The 19,465-nt window shown below is 38.3% G+C and overlaps 1 protein-coding gene across 5 annotated transcripts in view; it reads right to left on the bottom strand.

Annotated features, from left to right (window-relative positions):
• Nucleotides 1-1,581: 1,581 nt before the first annotated feature.
• Rap1a (RAP1A, member of RAS oncogene family) overlaps nt 1,582-19,465 on the bottom strand; it is a 74,768-nt gene continuing 56,884 nt past the window's right edge. For 4 of the 5 annotated variants that reach the window (XM_052179555.1, XM_052179553.1, XM_052179552.1 and 1 more), the window contains exons 3-8: nt 18,208-18,276; nt 15,390-15,446; nt 13,620-13,760; nt 11,610-11,753; nt 6,522-6,637; nt 1,582-3,275 (exon numbers count right to left, since the gene is read on the bottom strand). In XM_052179555.1, coding sequence (XP_052035515.1) covers nt 6,551-6,637; nt 11,610-11,753; nt 13,620-13,760; nt 15,390-15,419 — 402 coding nt within the window. In that variant the 5' untranslated portion in view covers nt 15,420-15,446; nt 18,208-18,276 and the 3' untranslated portion in view covers nt 1,582-3,275; nt 6,522-6,550. The remainder of the gene's footprint in view (nt 3,276-6,521; nt 6,638-11,609; nt 11,754-13,619; nt 13,761-15,389; nt 15,447-18,207; nt 18,277-19,465) is intronic. The other variant, XM_052179551.1, reaches the window with a different exon arrangement.

Here is a 19,465-nt window from a genome sequence, read left to right as displayed (position 1 = left end):
CTGTAAATAAGCAAAGACCCAAATAAAAGTATAATTTTCCTCCTCTAAATTATGAGACAGTTTGTTCACATGCTGATTTCAACACATAATTTATAAGAGCACATTTTGTGTTCTAACATCCTATGAGCATCCCTCAGGAAAGGAAACACAGTACTCACTGTTTCTCTTTCTGACCCTTGGTCCCTAACCAAAATTCAGACATATGACTGACAAATACCTGTTGACCTGTGAGGGTACACAGAGTAGCTATTTTAAAGTGGCTGGACTCAAGGCATGAGGGATGTTTTATTACTATTTTTAAGGAGAGGAAAATGACTCCAAATCACTTGTTTTAATGAAGTAGACAAAAAAAGTACAACTTCAGAAAATGAGACTGTCTTACTGAGGAGTAAAAGGGGGCCTCTGATGACGGCAGATGAAGATGGCAGACCACGGTGAGCTCAGAGCTGTGGGCAGATGGCAGTTACATGCTAGCAGCCACGGTTTCCCCAAGCATTAAGAAAAACAAATACTAAAGTAGCTACAGTTCATTAAGGTAATGGTATTCATACCTCCCAAAATTTTGTGTCTATTTTCTGCCTAATTAAGTTGTAAACTCCATGACTCTTTTTAAGGAAAAGCATGTACTTTTGATACAATGCTGGAAGATGCATCATATGACACTGAAGCTCCCCCTGGTGGAGGGGAAGATGATGCACTTGTATTTAATGTTAATTCTAAAACTAGATTGGAGGCATCAAGTCATTAACATTGCTTGTGGTCTAGTTGGGAAAAGGAAAAAAAACCTACCAATTGTAGCATCAAGATTCCTTTAAGTTGTTATTCACAAAACTAAAGCTATTATTCTTGACACAGCCATAAACACTACCGTGTAATCTGTTTGTGGACATGCATCCTGAGATCCTAGAAACTCTTGACATCGTCCTTCCCAAGACCAGGAGTTCACATAACGACTCGGTGAAGAGGTAAGCCTCTCTCTTAACAGGACACCTTTACATGTTGCTCAGCAAGCACAGATTTCCCTTGGATAACAGAGAATTCCTCTGGCTTGAATATCCCTGGGTGCCAAAAAAGCATTTTTCTTGGGTTTTACCTTAATCCAAGCGAAGAGTATAAGATGTGTCAAAGCAATCTGATAAAATTAGCCCATGCTACTGGTGAGACTGTTATAATTTAACAAATACCTATACAACCCATGTGACAAAGTATTTAGACACTTTAACTGGTTTGTAAGAGGTCTCTGTGTCCATGATTTTAAGTCCAAAGAAATGTGTGAGAAGTATTTCAATGCAGAATTATTTCAGAAGTCCTTAAAATATGATATGCCTGGAATTGGTCACACAGTGATACATTCCTGTAGTCCTAGCTACTTGAGACGCTGAGGCAGGAGGATCACCTGAATCCAGAAGTTTGAAGCCAGGGGGTAGCAAATCAAGACCCCACTTAAAAGATATCACAAGCAAAGAGCACAGCGTCTCTCACTGGGACAAATGGCCCCTATCTTTCCATTTGCATTTTAGTTTAGTTTAAGGTTTTGCCCCTCAGCCACAGACATGCATAACTGGATAAAGAGAAGGGAAATGTTAAGTAGCTAAGTTTATTAGAATATCAAAAGAATACAATTTCCAATTTTTCAAACAGTATTTTTGACATTTCTTCAGGTTGGTCGGATCTTACATTGGAAAGCTGACTTGGTGACTGAAATGCTGTCCACACACCTGGCGAATCTCAGCAAGGCATGAACACCTTCACGCCTGGTTGCAGTGAGACCGTATCTAGATCCCTGAGCAAAGGTTTACTTTCTAGGACTGGTCTCCTTGATTTTCGGGGACAAGGCACAGGGTTTCCTAAGCCTGCAATCTGCTTCCTTCTCCTGTGTGCACCTGGCCAACGGGCTACTGGCTTCCCTTTCTTCACAGAGAACATACAGCAGTCTCACCCTGGGTCCACGTCCTACATAAGCCCCGCCTGTGTAAAACGCAACTGGGAAGGAAAAGAAAAGCACCTCGGAACAGCCCGCAAACTGATGTCTCGTCTTCACATCATTCCTCTACACTGCTCATACAGTCAAGCCACGGGTCCCTTTTTGTGTTCCGACTTGCAACCACTTCCCTCAAGTTCTTCCATCTACTAGGGAGCAAGTTTGAATTTGTTCATTTAACACTTCACTGGTGGACTCACACCAACAAATGAACAATGGCAAGGATTCCCTGGATGAAGTTACAAACTGTGCAGGATTTGCAATAGTCAAAGTCAAACCCTGATACAGTATTGAACTTATCTTTTTACATATAAAAATAATACATACTGGGATATTTTACTCAATACGATACAATCTTTAAGGTCAAGAGAGAATATATAAAACTATTCTATGTCGCATGGTGCATCTTACTGTATAGTAGGAATACATCTGTTGAGAGCAGAAGTACAAGGTCTGCTCCTACAGAGATCACCAGTTAGTGTAGTTTACAGCCATGTGTTCTGCTGAATCCAGGCAGAAAGGAAGGGCTACTGCTGCACTTTAAACAGTGTGCTCATTATAAAATAAAGAACTTATGTCTATAAACAATAACAAAAGACACAAACCAAATGAAAATGTACTAAAATTTAATCATCCATAAAAGCTGTAATTTAATCTGACAGTAAAACACAAGAAGCAATATTAGAGTTGGTTTAGTATATTATATATTTTAGCTTTGAAAGCCATAGAAATCAGTTATCCCAGTTTTCCCTATAAAAGACCCATTTTTCCAAAGCATTATGCACAAACAATTTTAATTAGAATATAATGACAGATGATATTTTCATAATTTTTAAATATAAAATGAAGTCAATGACTCAAAAAAGTTATCTGCTGCAATGAGTTTGAGAGATTTCATAATCTATATCATTACAGATATAAAGTATGATGGTTCAACTTTTTAGTGCTTGACAGGGAGGAGTCATGATAAAAACGTCAATATGAAATCATTTGATTATAGTAGTAACACCTACATTTGAAATGCATCCATGCTCTTCTGTATAATTGTATTAGAGTCAAGTATCTTATTTCACATCTGTTATAACTGCTATTGCAAAGGAGAAATACTATGTCTTATTTCCAAGAGATATACACAGAGCAACTTTGTCTCCGGGGAACTTGTGCAAACCAATATGAGATCTAAATTCTTCACATAATATATAAAACAGGAGAAGCCTCTTCAGATTTAGTTTTGCAGTCTGGAATGCTGGCACTTTCCACTAGGCAGCAGTTCTTCATTCTGTAATCTGGAACACTGAGGAGACACAGACACACACAGAGTTCTCTCAGTATCACAAGGTGGCCGTCAATAAACAACTATCTAATAACACAAGTGATAACAGTGCTGAACATTCCTAAGGAACTCAAGTATACCACACTGCTTCAGTAGAAGAGCTATTTTACCTTCCCATTAAACATGCGCAAAAACAATAGGGTATGGTGGCATGAGGGTCGGGAGTTTAAGTCTGACCTTGATTACAGTTTGAGGTACAGAGACTCTCAAAAGTTCAAAGTCAAATATAAAAGACTGAGTTTACCAACAGCAATTAGTAATCAATTTTTGTCTCCCCCTGCTTTTATTACACTCAGTATTTCGCATCTTATCTAACACCCTATATAAAGAGGCAGACAGTAGTATTTTGCTGGTATCCCATGACCTTATTTTTAGAAGTTCAACATTTAGCCGGGCGGTGGTGGCACACGCCTTTAATCCCAGCACTTGGGAGGCAGAGGCAGGCGGATTTCTGAGTTCGAGGCCAGCCTGGTCTAGAGTGAGTTCCAGGACAGCTAGGGCTACACAGAGAAACCCTGGGGGGGGGGGAACAAAGTTCAACATTTGTCTATATATACTCTCTGTGGGAAAGTTAGCCATTTTCTGATACCATATTAGGGACTATCATTGCTAACACAGCTGGCCAGAGAAGGCACAGAAAGAGCCCAAATTCAAAAGCAGGTCCTACTACTCAGCAGAAGCCAATTAGTTTAGAGGGCAAACTCCTGATGATAAATTTCTCTGAGGTCCTAAAAATTGGGACATTTAAGAAGTTTACATGTTTTAATACAATTCAACTTAAAGGCTATAGATATATAAGCTGCTTTTGACATTCAAATATTCTTACTAAAAGATTGTTATTTAAATCTAACCCCTGTTATCTTAGAACTTCTCAGCCCTAGTCTTGCTATGTTGGCCAGGATGTTCTCAAATTCCTGGGCTCAAGTAATCCTTGTGCCTTCGGCTAATGAGATGGGACTTCATGCATGTGCCACCACACTAAGCTTTAGGCACTTCAATTACAAATCACAACGAAATGCACTGCAAAGCATTCTGGTTGCTAAGGCCTCTATCATCGGGCATTATCATACACCTGTAAGGACCTCAAGACACTGCATTTTAAGTAGAATTACGTACAAGTCTAAAGACTGACGCAACAAGTACGAACGGCTTATTTCCAGACCTAGGCAAGATTTCTTTTCTCTAAGGTAAACTTCATGCGTGAATGAATTTTAATATCATAATAGGCCAAGTGTTATCTTTTCCTTTAATATAAACTAAGAGAACATTTTCTGAGAATGCAAAGTAAAAACTCATGTTTACCAGGTCATGTCAATAAGCCATTCAACTCTAAAAGTATAAAACAATACATTGCCAACTCAAGCCCTCATTTTTGTCTTTGTACCCTTCCTTAAACACACACACACACACACACACACACACACACACACACCAGAAATCTTAATAAGAATCATTTTCAGAAAACTAATAATTTAAAATATTTTAGTCAATTCATTCCATTAAAAAGCCACTTAGCTCTTCAGTAACAGCAGCTGAAGCTGGTTTTTTTTAGGCAGGAGCTGACCTTCTGAATTTGACTATGCTTATTGAATAAGACAATCTCTATGCTTGTCCTCCTTTCTACTTTTCTTTTAAAAGGGGTTGCAGTTACTCAACCCTTTTCTCTAAGAGGGGTAGTTATTCATCCCTATCTCTAAGGAGTACAAATTAGCTCATCGGGAGCTTGGAAAGCAGCAATCTACTAAATAGGCCCTAGAAGTCGAAAGGAGTTAGTGTCATCAACTCTTAATTTGGGAGAGTTTATGTTCTTTTTCTAACTCCATCAAGTTTAGTTATATTCACATAATTAATCTCAAATTACATCATACATGTGACTCATGAAAGCATTCTGTTTGGGTTTAATAGCTGACAAAGAAGGAACATCAGGGGATTTAAATATGTAATTAAAGGAAAACAAGGAACCGGCTCATATACTCTTACCTGACTGGCAGTATGAATGCTGACATGCATTTCTTAATGAAAGCTCAAGTGCTACCTGAACAAGTCTACTTGATGCAGACTGGCAAAATGTTTGTTGGAGAGTCACTCACTCTTAAGAAGAACTGACAAATAGATCTACAGTGATATGCCACCACATATCAGACAGAATGGCCCAGGTTTAAAAACCTGAAAAGACCAATCTTGGGGAGGATGTGGAACTCATGAATTGCTGGTACATGTACCCTGGCACAAACACTTAAAGAACCCATACGTATAGCATATGAGCTGGCCATTATGTTTCTAGACACATACATGTGCATAAATTATACACACAGCTACAAATGATCCATATATTTTGCTTGTTTTAGTTTTAAGTCAGGGTCTCATAGAGCCCCGCCTGGTCTGACTTTGCTATGTAAGGGAGGCTGACTTTGAACATCTGATCTTCCCACCTCAGTCTCTGTCTGGGATACCAGGTGTGAGGTGCTAGGCTAGGCTCAGTATTATCCATACTAATTCCTCAAAAGTACCTCAACAGCAAAATACCTTAGTCAAATACTAAACAGACTATTGTCATTAAATTAACCTGGGGTTGGAGAGATGGCTCAGAGGTTAAGAACACTGGCTACGCCTCCAGAGGACCTGGGTTCAATCCCCAGCACCCACATGGCAGCTCACAGCTATCTGTAACTCCAAGGGATCTGACACCCTCACACAGACATACATACAGGCAAAAAAAAAAAAAAAAAAAAAAAAAAAAAAAGAATCAATGCTCATAAAATAAAAATAAATTAATTAAAAAATAAACTATTGATATGTGTGTGTGTATGTGTGTGTATATATATATATATAAATAAAAAAAACCATGGATACTTCTAAAAAAAAATCACCATAGCTCTGGGTGAAAGATGGCAGACGTAGTGCAGTGTACGTTTTTGTTTATACTGAGTTCACAGAGGAGTGAACAGACATGGTGACACTGGGTAAATGCTCTTCCCAGCCTCTAGCACTATTTCACAAATACCCACTCTGTGGCAGGTATTGTCAATACGGGGTGAGCAAGTCACACATGGTCCTCACTCTGAGCTTAGACTCTCCGGGGGAGGAAATTATTCAGCAGACATGGGTGTCCCTACAGTACACATGCACAAGCTACAGAAGCTCAGAAACACAGAGAGTAAGCACAGGGGAGACGAGGAAGGCGTCTGTTCTGCTTAAGCATCTTACCTGGCTCAGAGCTGCTGCTGACTTCTGGTCTAGAGCAGCAAACATGATTTCTTTTTAGGCTTCTTCTTTTCCACTGGTGTTTTTCTATTTATCTGTCTGACCAGGTCATAAAATATCTAGGTAAAAACAACAGTAAAAGATCCTGATTGTTTGTCCCCAGAATGATTTGGAAAGTACGAGGCCTCATTCTGCCATCAGATCTACGCTTTATTGTTATCTTCTCAAGTCAAGTTTCTTAGCCTCCCAAGCTAACTCAGAGTACGGCATGATTAAGGCTATGTACCTACTTTTAGACAGTCAGTAGTCAACTGAAAAAAATCCAGTAGTGAGCACTTAAAATTATAGTTAACATTATAGCACCAAAATTCCAGCAATAACAGCAGGGCACGCCCTTCCCTCATTTTCCCTAGATCCAAATAATAGTATTTTGCTGCTTTTACTTTACTGTTTTTTCTCTTTCTCTCCAACACATTTGCTTTTGAACCACGTGATAGTGACCCGGATCCTTAAAGGGCTAAGCATGTATCAAGAATACAGAACAAGAATATACTCTTATGGTAATCTAAATACAGTGCTGGTCATAGAGCTGGAGAGACGGCTCAGAGATTAAGAGCACTGACTGCTCTTCCAGAGGTCCTGAGTTCAATTCCCAGCAACCACACTGTGGCTCACAACCATCTGTAATGGGATCTGATGCCCTCTTCTGGTGTGTCTGAAGACAGTGACAGTGTACTCACATATATAAAATTAGTAGTAGTAGTAGTAGTAGTAGTAGTAGTAGTAATAATAGCTGATCATAGTAAGATATTTAAGCATCAGTACATTTCATTGCATTATCTTGACTATAAACTCCAATTTTGTCAGTTATTATAATGCCCTAAAATGGGCAGAATCTATCAGGATCCACACTGCATTCTGTCCTTGATACTATAGCATCTATTTGTCTATCTCTTTATTATTTGCTTATCTGTTTGAGGTGGGGCCTCATTTCAAGCCCAGGCCGTTTCAAGCTTACTATTACTCAGGCTGGTCTTGAACTCTTGATTCTCTTGCCTAGATTTCCCAAGTGCTGGGTGCACACTACCTCATAAACTGCCTTTAGCCTTTAAAACTGGGAAAAGTTCTTTGGTCTTTGTCTTTCAGGGTTTTTTTGTTTTGTTCTGTTTTCTCATCTCTAAAAATAAAGTCTAATAAATGTATATAGAATTTCCCTTAATCTTTATTTGATGATGATGTACATTTTAGGCTGGGACAGGTCAAAGAGTGTCTTCAGGTAACCCAAGATCAAGTCCATGATGTCCATCTACTACCAATTTTTTGTTGTTGTTTTTTTGATTTTTGTTTAAGGCAGGGTCTCACTATGCAGCCCTGGCTAGCCTGAAACTCACTTTGTAGACAAGGCTAGTCTTGAACTTAAAAGGCCCACTTGCTCTACCTCCTTAGCGCTGGGATTAAAAGTGTGCATCTACATGGTCAAAGCAAACAATACAACAACAGACAGGAATAATCCACTAATCCTTGATTGGAAGTGACAAAGAGTACAGTCATAACTGTGGAGATTCATCTTTGGAAGAGTAAAAACCATCAAAGACAAAAAAATCAATACCTCCTACTTCATGAAAGCAGATTACTTTGACTATGTTGTGTTTATATGTAGTTTTACTGTGTTACGCATCCCTGTTTTAAAACAAGCCCGGTTCTTTGCTAAGAATGCAGGCACTCATTTCCTAATGGCTTGGGATGAACGCAAAGGCCCTCAGCATCCTCGTCTGAATACCTGTTCTGCAGAACGGCCTAAGGAGTACAACAGGGGGAGCTGGCAGCATTCTCAACACACACCAAACAAACTGTGTCGAAGGCAAATTTCCTCATTTTGGTTTTATTTTGTAGTGTTGGGGACGGGACTCAGGCCTTGCTCATGTAGGCGAACACTCAACAGATGAGTTGCAGCTTTAGCTAAATGATTTTAATAAGTGTGCTTTTATTAGAGAATGACCTTAATAGTTTTTTTTAGTGATTTTTTTTTAAATTTTCCATTTATCTATCTGTGTGGGTGCCTGTGGAGTCCAGAGTGTTGGATCAGCCACAGCTGGACTTATAGAAAGTTGTGAGCCCTGGGTGCTGGACCTGAACTCAGGGCCTTTCAATAACCTTATGAGCTCTTAACCACAGAGCCATCTCTCCAGCCCAAGCATGCCTTTGATCCAGGGATACATATACTAAAATATATCAAAGAAATGTGGTTTCCATAAGTACATGGCAAATTGTTAACAACTAGTGAATCTAAATAAAGAATAAACAACATTTTTCTTGTTCTTTTAAGTAAATTTCAAAAGCAAGAGATTTTAACATCACTGGTTTACATTTATTTCACTGTTGTTTGCAGCAGTGGGGATTAAGCCCACAGACTGCATGCTAGAAGCATCCTCCAGCACTAGGCTATATTCTAGTTGGTGCAGTTTTCTTAAGGATGAGAAACAAACTATATATTTCTTTAAGATGAAAACCATGTTACTTTTTCAAATGGCTCAGAGATTACAAGACCGACTGTTGAAAATAAAAAAAAAAGAACAGATTAATTACAAAGCTATAAATATATTTTTGTTCCCTCCATTCAATTCCCATTTTCTAAAATCATTCCACTTTCTACAATTTTATTTCTAAATGTTGAAAATTACAACATTTATAAGCAAATTGGTAGCTGTTTTCACAACTCTGAAACCTTTAAGAACTTAAGAATAGGAGTCATGAAAAAGCTCTCATTGTTGTGCAAGGCTTAACATGCAAGCTATAATAGGACGTAACAAAAAGATAAACCAGAACAGTAGATTAATGAAACCCATACCCAGTTCTAATTTCAGCTTCTTCCTACCAGTCAACTTCCAGCTTGTGGCACACACAGACAGGTAACTGACTGCAATATTATTCTAAATGACATCTTTGGAAAGCATTGCCTACCTCACAGCAGCAGGTGGTTGAGTGATGAGGGCAAGTTCGAACTATAATATTTGGTTAGAAATGCTGAAAGTTCCCAGCCTAGGTTCGTCCTCATCTCTCTGAACTATAGAAAAATCTAGAGGGAACACAGAATAGAGTTTCTCAACCCCTCTCCCATTCCTAATTGGGATGTCTTTATTCCAATCATTACTCCAGCCTCAGCTAAGAACAAGAAATTTGGGGCTAAGATTGAGGTAATTCCAGTGCACTGATTGCTACTTGTAGAATAGAGAGAATTAGAGGGCTCTGGCCAACCACTGTGACCTTGTTTGTTTGCAAATTTAAAGTCAAGAACTGAATCTTGTGAAATTACTATTCCCCTATCTTTATGCACTCAGAAACCATACAAGCATTAGAACAGCGGCTTGAGCTGTCTGAAAACCCGTGAACTATCCAAGGAATTCTGCAGCTGAATTATTAGGCTATGAAGAGTGAGATCTTAAAAAAAAACAAACAAACACCTGAAATTATACTCTCATTTCTAGCATGTAGTCTGTGTGGCTTCTCAAAACAGTAGAGACTATGATGATGACTATGGCATTGTATATTGCTTTTAAACCCCTATGTAAAGCTTGAATAATACTACTGTGAATAAGTCAATTCTGCTGCATAAGAAACTGCAATCCAGGAAATTTAATAGCCTGTGTAGGTTCCCACAATCACATAATGATAAAAGAGGAGGAATACTTACTTTCTCCCTACTATACTCTGGCTCCTACAAGAAGAGGTCTTGTGTGATGGACTCTGGTCCAACTCAGCCCTGCACATCTGATGAACTTGGAAGGTGGACAGCAGTGAGGGTGACAGACACCGTAAGGAACCAGATCCAAAGGCCAACCATCTTTCATAAGGTGACACTGCACTACAACTCTATGACCCAGGGACATTCACCAACTGTGATGTATTCCTCATTAACATATTGTTAGTTCACTTTAGTTAGGGTCTTGTGATATACAGAGAAGGCTGGCCTAGAACTCATTGTCCTGCCTTGGCCTCCAGACTGCTGGGGTTACAAGTGTGTGCCACCATATCTGGGTCCTTTTCTTGCTCATTAATTTTTTTCAAAAAATACTATATTAAACATTAAAATTTTATTACAGTCATATTTAAAAAAAAAACAACCTCTAGGAAATTCTAATTCTATAACAAAGGAGAATGAGTGACAGCTGTCAGTTTCTCTTCATTGTCCTGGCAGTGAGTAACAAATGACTGTATGGTAGTGCTCAGTAGCACTGGTTCCTCAAATAGGATGTACACCTTTTAAGGGCTGAAATAGCTCTGTCTGGATGGCTGCCACTTGGGCACAGAATGAAGTGCCAAGCACACACTGGTACTCAGTGTGTTTGCCAGGTAAATGGAATTAAAGAGCTTTTGTATTTGTTAAAAGTGGTTTCACCTAAAAAAGCAAGTTTTAACATTTTTGATTATAAGAAACAAAATGTGTAGTAAGCTGATTTTTTTCCCCTTACCAGGTGTTTAAAATAATATTCTACAGGCACAGTCCTGAAAAGTGACTTACAGAACCAGAGGCCAGAAAGGAATGAAAGTGCAAGCCCAGCCTTGGTGAGCAAGCCCTCTCTTATTCTCACCTGTGTCCAGGCACCTGCAGCACTACAGTGGCAAGTGCATCAGCCAGAGAAGAGGAGAAGAGACTTACTCTGCTGTTTTGCACCATGCATTGCAAATGCTTTTGATAAAGTTCCAAAAGCAAAAGAGCTCTCATGGGTTTACCAATGGCAATTTTAATTCTTTTTGTACTTTTCTATTGGACTTTACCACCTATTTATATTCATCTGGATAAGTAACTTACAATAAAAGGTGTTGTGTCAAGTTTCACATGCTAGCTCTGGCATATCACTTAAAGGTTTTAGCAGGATTTTATATACAGCCTGTGGCAATAGGGTAACATTAGGTGTCTGTACTGCAACTCTAAGAGAATGATGTCATGGAAGAAAAGGAATACAGTATCTAGAAACTACTATTTTCTACAAGATGATAAAATTGAGATTGCTATTATTTTCTTTTTCTGAAAACTTCTGGCTATGAAATTAAAAAGACACTTGTTTGCACTGTCCAATGGCTGCAGGTTACCTCATTAACGTTGATCTTTGACTTTGCAGAAGATTCTAAAAAGGCACAGTTACACCACTGTCTTGCTAAATTCTGGCCTTGTTCTTTGCCAACTACCCGCTCATCTTCCAGGTCACATTTATTGCCAACCAAAATCATTGGAACCTGCAGGAAGGAAAAACCAACAAATGAAAGACATATTCATGACCTACCCTCTTGTGACAAATGTGCAATTACCTGCTACTAACCGAAACACAGAAGCTTGCAACTGTATGCATCACTAAGTGATTCAAGGCACTCTGTGTTGTGGTTGCTCAGGACAAAGGGAGAATGGAAGGGGAGAGGGGCCAAAAACAGTACGGAACTCCTACTAGACTCACACACCAAATTAAAGAATGATCCCAGTTTTTCTTAATGTAGTGTCTAAATGTTATGCACCATGTTCGTGTGTGGTGCCTGGGGAGGCCAAAGGAGCTACAGAGGGTTGTGAGATGCCATGGGGGTGCTGAGGATTGAACCCTGGTCCTTTGGGAGAACAGCAAGTGCTACCTACTGAGCCATCTCTCCATCCCCTAATCCTAAAATTCTCATGTGAAAACTACAAATAGCTTAATTTCAAGTAGAAAACTGAAGGAACTGGGACTCCCCACCATACAGCAAGCAGTACATCCATCTGCCCTAAGTGGTTTAAATGCTTCACCTCACAGCTCTAATAAATGCCAAAAATAGTGACAAGACAAAATCTTATCAGCAGTTTCTACTTCTATGTTTAGACTTGAAGGCTCTTTAGGTGAGATATTAAGGAGAAGTAAGAATGAAAACAGGAGCTGGAGAGCTCAGTCAGTGGCCAGGAGCACTTGCTGTTGTTTCGGAGGACCTGAGTTCAGTTTCCAACACTCCCATCAGATGGCTCACAATCCCCTGTAACTCCAGCTCCAGGGACTCTAACGCCCTCTGTTAGCCTCCCTGGGCATCTCTCAACAAGCGGGATTCACATCATGCAGCGGTGTTTTTCCTTTTCCTCCATACCACAGATGTTTATCTTTAATACATCCTACTCCCAATAAAATATACAGCTAACCAACTGTATTAGGTTCCTCAGCTAAAAGTTCAGAGAAAGCCAGAGGTTGTAAGTTAATAGTACTACACAAAAGAAAGAATGTTTGGGGCGTGGTGAACCTTCTACCCCAAACAGGTTACATTAAACAGTCTAGGCATCTCCAACTCCATCTTTTTTCTTTTATTGATGGAATAAAGGGGATTAGTGTTATCAGAACTCACTGATCTGTATGTAACTCTATGAAAACAGAACTCTTTGGATAAATCAATCCAAAAAAAGGAAGACAACTATTCATTAAAGGCAGTCATGGATCATATGGAACAAACAATCTTATCAAGGTTAAGGTCCTGAACAGTTGAATATGCTCCTATTAGAAAACACACACACACACACACACACACACACACACACCGGGAATATGCAACTGAAAATTTCTATCTTAATTTGTATAATTGAAAAGGAATTTTCCCATAATCTCAGGTTGATAAAAGCATATAAAATATATTTTATTTTTTTTTACAAAGGTAAGAAAAAAGCATGTGCTACCAACAAAGGTAGCATATGCCTATAATCCTAGTACTTAGAAGGTGGAGACAAAAAGGCTAAATACCTAAGGCTAGCCTAGGTTATATGGCAAGATTCTGTGTTAAAACAGCAAAGCAACCCAAAGAACCTGTATGGAAAGAATTTCAGACACAGTAACTCATCTCTGGCTCTTCCCTCTGTGAAGTGCCTGACTCCTCATCCCTACCATACCTTTATCATATGGCCAACGAGGGTCCCTTTGCCGTACACGTGCTCATTTTCTAAACATCTCAGATATAACAATAGGTTAATTTTGAAAGCTAAAATTTATTTTTAGGGGCTCTTTTTGACATATGCTAGATAACTTCCAAACCTACTGATGAGAAAGCAGACAATTTCGCTATAGAGAGATTAGCAATATGTTTTATATAGAGAAAAATACTTACATCTTCTGTGTCTTTAACCCGTAAAATCTGTTCTCTCAAGTCTTGTAAATCATTAAACGTAGACTGAGCTGTAATTGAATAAACTAGTGCAAATCCTTGGCCATTCTTCATATACAAATCCCTCATTGCTGTAAATTGCTCCTATAATAAAAATTATAAATATAAGTGTATTTTGAAGGTATGCTGTAATAATTTTATACAGAACAATCTTAAATAAGGACCTACATTTAAATTACATATTGTCATAAGACTTCATGCTAGTTTCTAGAAATTGGGGTCTATGTTTGCTGACACTATTTCTTTAATATACAAACCTGAGTTTATTTTGTTTGGAAGAGTTATATATGCTTACCACTCAATTAGAAACAGTCCGGAAGATGCAAATCTAGTACTGAGTTACAGTCATCCAGCACAGCCAGATAGATACATTACCAACCCTAGATTACACTCTTCTGAAGAGAGCTTTTTCATATTTTTTTCCTGCTCCCTAAATCTCAAATTCTTAGAAAGGACCTGAGAACAGCACAGTGACTGCTCTCTTCAGAGTCACTGACCGTCAACATCAGTCATAGTTGCACTAGATACAGTGACTATTTTTTTTAAGAGTCACTGACCATTAACTTGGTCACAGTCGTATCAGATTAAATGTTTTCCGTTTGCTTGAAACTCACTTTCTCTTCTTTGGAGAAATCATTATTGTATGTTATATCCATAGATAACAATACAGAATGTCTAAAAAGTCCTTGAACTTTGTATATAGTATTAAGAAAGCATATATAGCAGAATAATACAAATGTATTCTTTTTGTGACCTCTTTATCGTTAAGTATACAAACCAACAAAGCTTTATAAACTTTGTTCCTTTGACTTGCTGTTCCCCACTGTCACTGCCTCTGTTCTATTTACTACATCCAAAATAGTTCTGTATGTCCAGCCTGGCTGCTGTGCTCGCCATTACTGCACGATGTCAGCAGAGCTAACACTCATCCACATCCCATCCTCACGTTTCGTCTTTTGTACATTTGTTCTAGATTTTAATTATAGACTATTAGAAATTCTAGCACTAGTATGCCTTCCATGTTCTCTTGAGATTAGGTCTCTGCTACGTATTAAATCAACAGTGTAAATACAGTACTGATACAGTCAGTTATGGCTCTGAGCACTGAAAATCCCAACCTCCTTCCTAAGGGCATTCTACAAGACTTAGCAACAACTGTTTCAGCAGGATGGATAGGTTGGTCAACACAAAAGTCTCTCAAGGAATGTACACAGAGATAAACAAAAATAAAGTATAACGTTACAAAGAAAAAGTTTTTCTTTCCTGTTTTTCAGGGTTGTGGGCTGGGGTGTGGAATAGAAGCTTACATTTTAAAGAGGAAGGCATCTACAGGTAACAGGAGAGCAAGGAGGGCGAGGTTATCGTGTGCTCTTATAATGTGTCCCAGGCAGAGATCAACAAATACACAAGGCCCAAGGAGAATCAGTGTTTGAGAAGGCAGAGCAACCAGTTAACCAGCAGGCTACTGAGACTGAGACTAGGCCAGGGATACCTACCTTAACTAAAATTCTGAACTTAAATAACTTTAAAAAAGTACTCATTGCATATATCTTACTTCAATATAAGACTGTCACTGTTACCTCCCCGCCCCAAAACCCTTTAGATTCTTCAGGTGAATAGAATACACAATTTAATCATAATAAGTGGGCATCAAGCATATCACAAAACAATTTCATAAAGAAAATGTATTAAAGGGAAAAAAGGAATCCTTACTGTTCCTGCAGTGTCCAGGATTTCCAGCATACACTGTTGGCAATCTACTTCGACTTGCTGTGAGAGAGCAAAGAAGGAAAATCGAAAAAGCAACGTCAATTTGTTTTCCCTTCACCCCTTCAAAGCACTTATTAACAATGACTGAGTGTTTGCCTACTTCGTACCACAATAAACAACAGGGGTCTTCAAGCACACTAGCACTATTCCTAAGGCCAAGATGGTCAAAGCCACGTGTGGATGTTCTTTGCTGTAATGATGCTCATTTGTTCTTATTGGAAGGCAAAAGAGCAGGTTTGTAATTTAAGAAAAATGGTACATACAGTTCTAACAGAAAAAAATCTAACAGAAAAACATGAAGATCGTATTTTGGATGAAAATAAGCTCTCTCTCTCTCTCTCTCTCTCTCTCTCTCTCACACACACACACACACACACACACACACACGATCTTCATGGAAAACAGAATTAGAGTCTAGACTGCATGTAGGTTTACCTATAATCTCAGTACTGAGTAGGCTGAGGCAGGAAGAGCTCTTTATGGCCCTATGGGGTGACATCAAAAGACACTATTTCCAACAAAAGGTCAAGCTTCACTCAACCACCTTAAATGGGTCAAATTGTATGCAAAAAGATTTTGAGGAATAGAAAGCTTGCAATTTACTATATACAAGTTGTTAAAATTTTGCTAAAATATACACAAAATTTCCAACAAGGACTCAGAAACGTTAAATAGCAATGAGCTAGTTATTCCTTAAGAACATACGCATTTCTTAAGAGTTTAAGGGGGCTCTTTAGAAAAAAAAACTGTGTAGAAAGTGAAATATAAATATACCAATTCTATTTCCCCAGTCTCTAAAACAAGATTGGCCTAAAGAAAGTATCAATTATCAACTCTGTGGAAAATTTTTATGGAAAGGATTGAGAAAATTAGTCCTTCAGCATGCTTAGGGACAGCTCTTGCTTTATAGCTAGAGACTTAACTAGCAATTTATTTGGAAGAAATCTCAGTAGAGCAACACTGTCTCCTAAAAATAAATACATCACCCTCCAGGATCTTTTGACCCTGGCCTCCCTGCCAGTGTTGAAGGGAGTGCTTCTGAGAGAGTGGAGGGAACACAAGCGCATCACCTACCCAGAGTTGGGCAAACAGTTAACAGGCCTGTAATTTCATAGGTACTTAGAGTTCAATTGTGTTAATTTGGAAGAAAATGAGATTGTTCTGCCAGTACATCCTAAAAAGCTCAAGGAAATGTACAGTGCCATCAAAGAAACGATTCTCAGAACAGACACCCAACAAAGCTCCTTTCCTCCTTGTAGTGACAATTCTAGAATTTTGGTTTCTTTAAAAAAACACAGAAATGAGTGTTCAGTTTTAATCCCAGGTGCAGGGATGTGGGGTTGCTTTGGCCTGCCCATGATTTGCCTCAAGCTCAGCAGAGGCATGGTTTTGCCAGCTGTAGTTAGTTTCTGCAATTGTGTAACGTTTGGAATTCTGAGAACTTTTCAGAGGATACATAAATGCTAGGGCACCTAGAAGTGGTGTTGGTGGTTGTTGGTTGCCTGGGGAGGCTGGTTGCAATTTGTTAGTAACTGTGGTTGAAGAAGAAACAAAGGAAAGAAATTAATCAGGGATCCTCTCTCTCTCTCTCTCTCTCTCTCTCTCTCTCTCTCTCTCTCTCTCTCTCTCTCTCTCTCTCTCTCTCTCTCTCTCTCCCCCTCTCTCTCTCTCCTGTATCCTTGTGGATAAAATATAGGTCGAGAGAAAGAAGAACCCACAAAGTAGCAAAGAGCAGTTACACCTCTCTGGTGAGATGTAGGTTTAGTCTTTGGGAGGTGGGGTAACTCTTGCTCTTTTATGGTATTTTGCTATACTACCCTAACCCTGGATACTTAAGAAAATAAAATCATGAAAGCTTTTCATAGTTCTACCTAGTCTTAGAACTTACTTTTGACAAGACCAACTATTTTGCTTCTTTTAAAATACATTTTAGTCTTTCCTTAAAAAAGACTTCCTTCCTCCCTCCCCACCCTCCCTCTCTTCCCGCCCCCTAATGAAGACAGTGTCTTGTCCACTAAGTTGCCCCTGAGCTTGTAGAGCTCCCCCTGCCTCTTTCCTAGGAGTTGGGATTAAATGTATGTACCACCATGCCTTATCCAACTTCACTTCTTTAAGACAATTTTGGGTTCACCACAAAATTAGGGAAAAAATAGAGATTTCCCACATTATCTATGCTCTACTATATACAGCCTCCCTCTCTCTTATCAATACCCTGCACCAAAGTGGAAACTTGTCATAATCAATGAGACTACAATGACACACACAGTTTATATTGCAGTTGCTTTTAATATTGTATGTTCCACAGATTCTGAGAAACATGACAGATACTCCCATAATGCATTACACAGTTTTTGAATACTTTTGATAGTCTAAAGGTAAAAATCCTTAAATGTCCTATAAACCAAGTAAAAAAAAGTTAATGAATAACTTCAATCATAATAGTAGGTTTTGTTAACAAGCAGTAGTTAAAAATATGCCTATTATTCATTTATAATATTTTTCTACTTAAACTTCCTACTGGGAAAATGTATACAGCAGAGAATGAACTATTAAGCAGACGCGGCGGCAGCAGTAGCAGCACACGGAGTGCTCTCCTAAGCAGTATCCAGTGAAGCACGTGGTTTTATCCAGGTGAAACTTCTAAAAACAGCACAGGCAAATTCCTGTTGATTTCCAAAACTATTTTAAAAAGCAATTCCATGACCAAGTTTGAAAGTTGTAAGAATTACTCCCATGTGCTACACACTATTTTGCATTTTACCTTTCTGTAGGAATCTTCTATCGTTGGGTCATATTTTTCAACAAAAATTCCCTGAACAAACTGAACTGTCTGAGAGGAGAAAACAAACAAACCAGAGTTAAAGACTTGAAAGAAAAATCAAAAGTTCTTAATATTATTTTACATTAAAAATTGTAAAGAATAAATGGAATTGTGTTGAAATTCTGGATAAAAATGAATGTAAATCATCAGTAGTATATCCAGTAAGAAAGCATCCATAATCTAAGAGCAAATTTATTATAAAGACAGATGGCCATATGAAAACCATGTCAGTAGTGGTGCTACACTACTCAACCATGATTACATCACACCTTAAAATATGGGAACACAGACAGCAAGATTATATAGCTCATTAAAAAATATGTAGCTTCCTGCCTAAAAGGAAAGAAGCAAAGGTTCTAAATGTTTCTATCTTTTAAGCTGTAAGGAAGAATTAAGGAAATTTAATGTTACTGAATATGTTTGCTTCAATTTTAGATTATAAGCACATTTCAGTTTCACGTGTACCCCAGAAATACTTCCCATTTGCAAGCTGAACTTACATCATCTTTCTGATTCTTTTTTTTTTAAGATTTATATTTATTTATGTATATGAGTGCTTTATTAGATGTACACCTGCATGTCAGGAACTGAACTCTACCTTTGAATCTGGGTGTCCCAAGGCTCTTGGTTGATTCCTGAAACCATGGGTTGTACTGAACTCATATTTTTATGAGCACTTTGAAGTGCTCTTAACCATTGAGCCATCTCTCCAGCCCCATCTTTCTAATTCTTAAGTCTTACTTTTTCCAGTGGGAAGTACTACCTAGTCACAGAAAACAAGGGCTATGTAAGTAACACCAGAAAAAAGAAAGATAGTGTATATATGTGAATATACACAATATAAACAATATTTAAAATATGGGTTCAGTACAACCCATAGTTTCAGGAATCAACCAAGAGCCTTGGGACACCCAGATTACAGAGAATGATATACTTTCAGCTGCAGTTTACTAAATGAAAATATCTGAATGTATAGTAGAAAGAACATTTATCATTCACTAAATGGCAAGTACAGATAATAATTCTGAGATATATCTTAGGCAGTTTTAAAACAGTGTCTGGAATATCCCTGCCTATAAACAAAAGCAAACATGCAGATTAAGGTCATCTACACTTAAATTATTTAAAGGAACTTATCCTTTAAAGGATAAAATTTTTAATTATCCTCTCCGTCTTTTCATTCCTCTGTTTTGAGGAT

The sequence above is a fragment of the Apodemus sylvaticus genome, chromosome 4 (genome assembly GCF_947179515.1).
Source record: "Apodemus sylvaticus chromosome 4, mApoSyl1.1, whole genome shotgun sequence".
NCBI classification, from domain to species: domain Eukaryota; kingdom Metazoa; phylum Chordata; class Mammalia; order Rodentia; family Muridae; genus Apodemus; species Apodemus sylvaticus.
The sequence above is the reverse complement of the archived record's forward strand: the minus strand, read 5'-3'. Positions and strand labels throughout refer to the sequence as shown.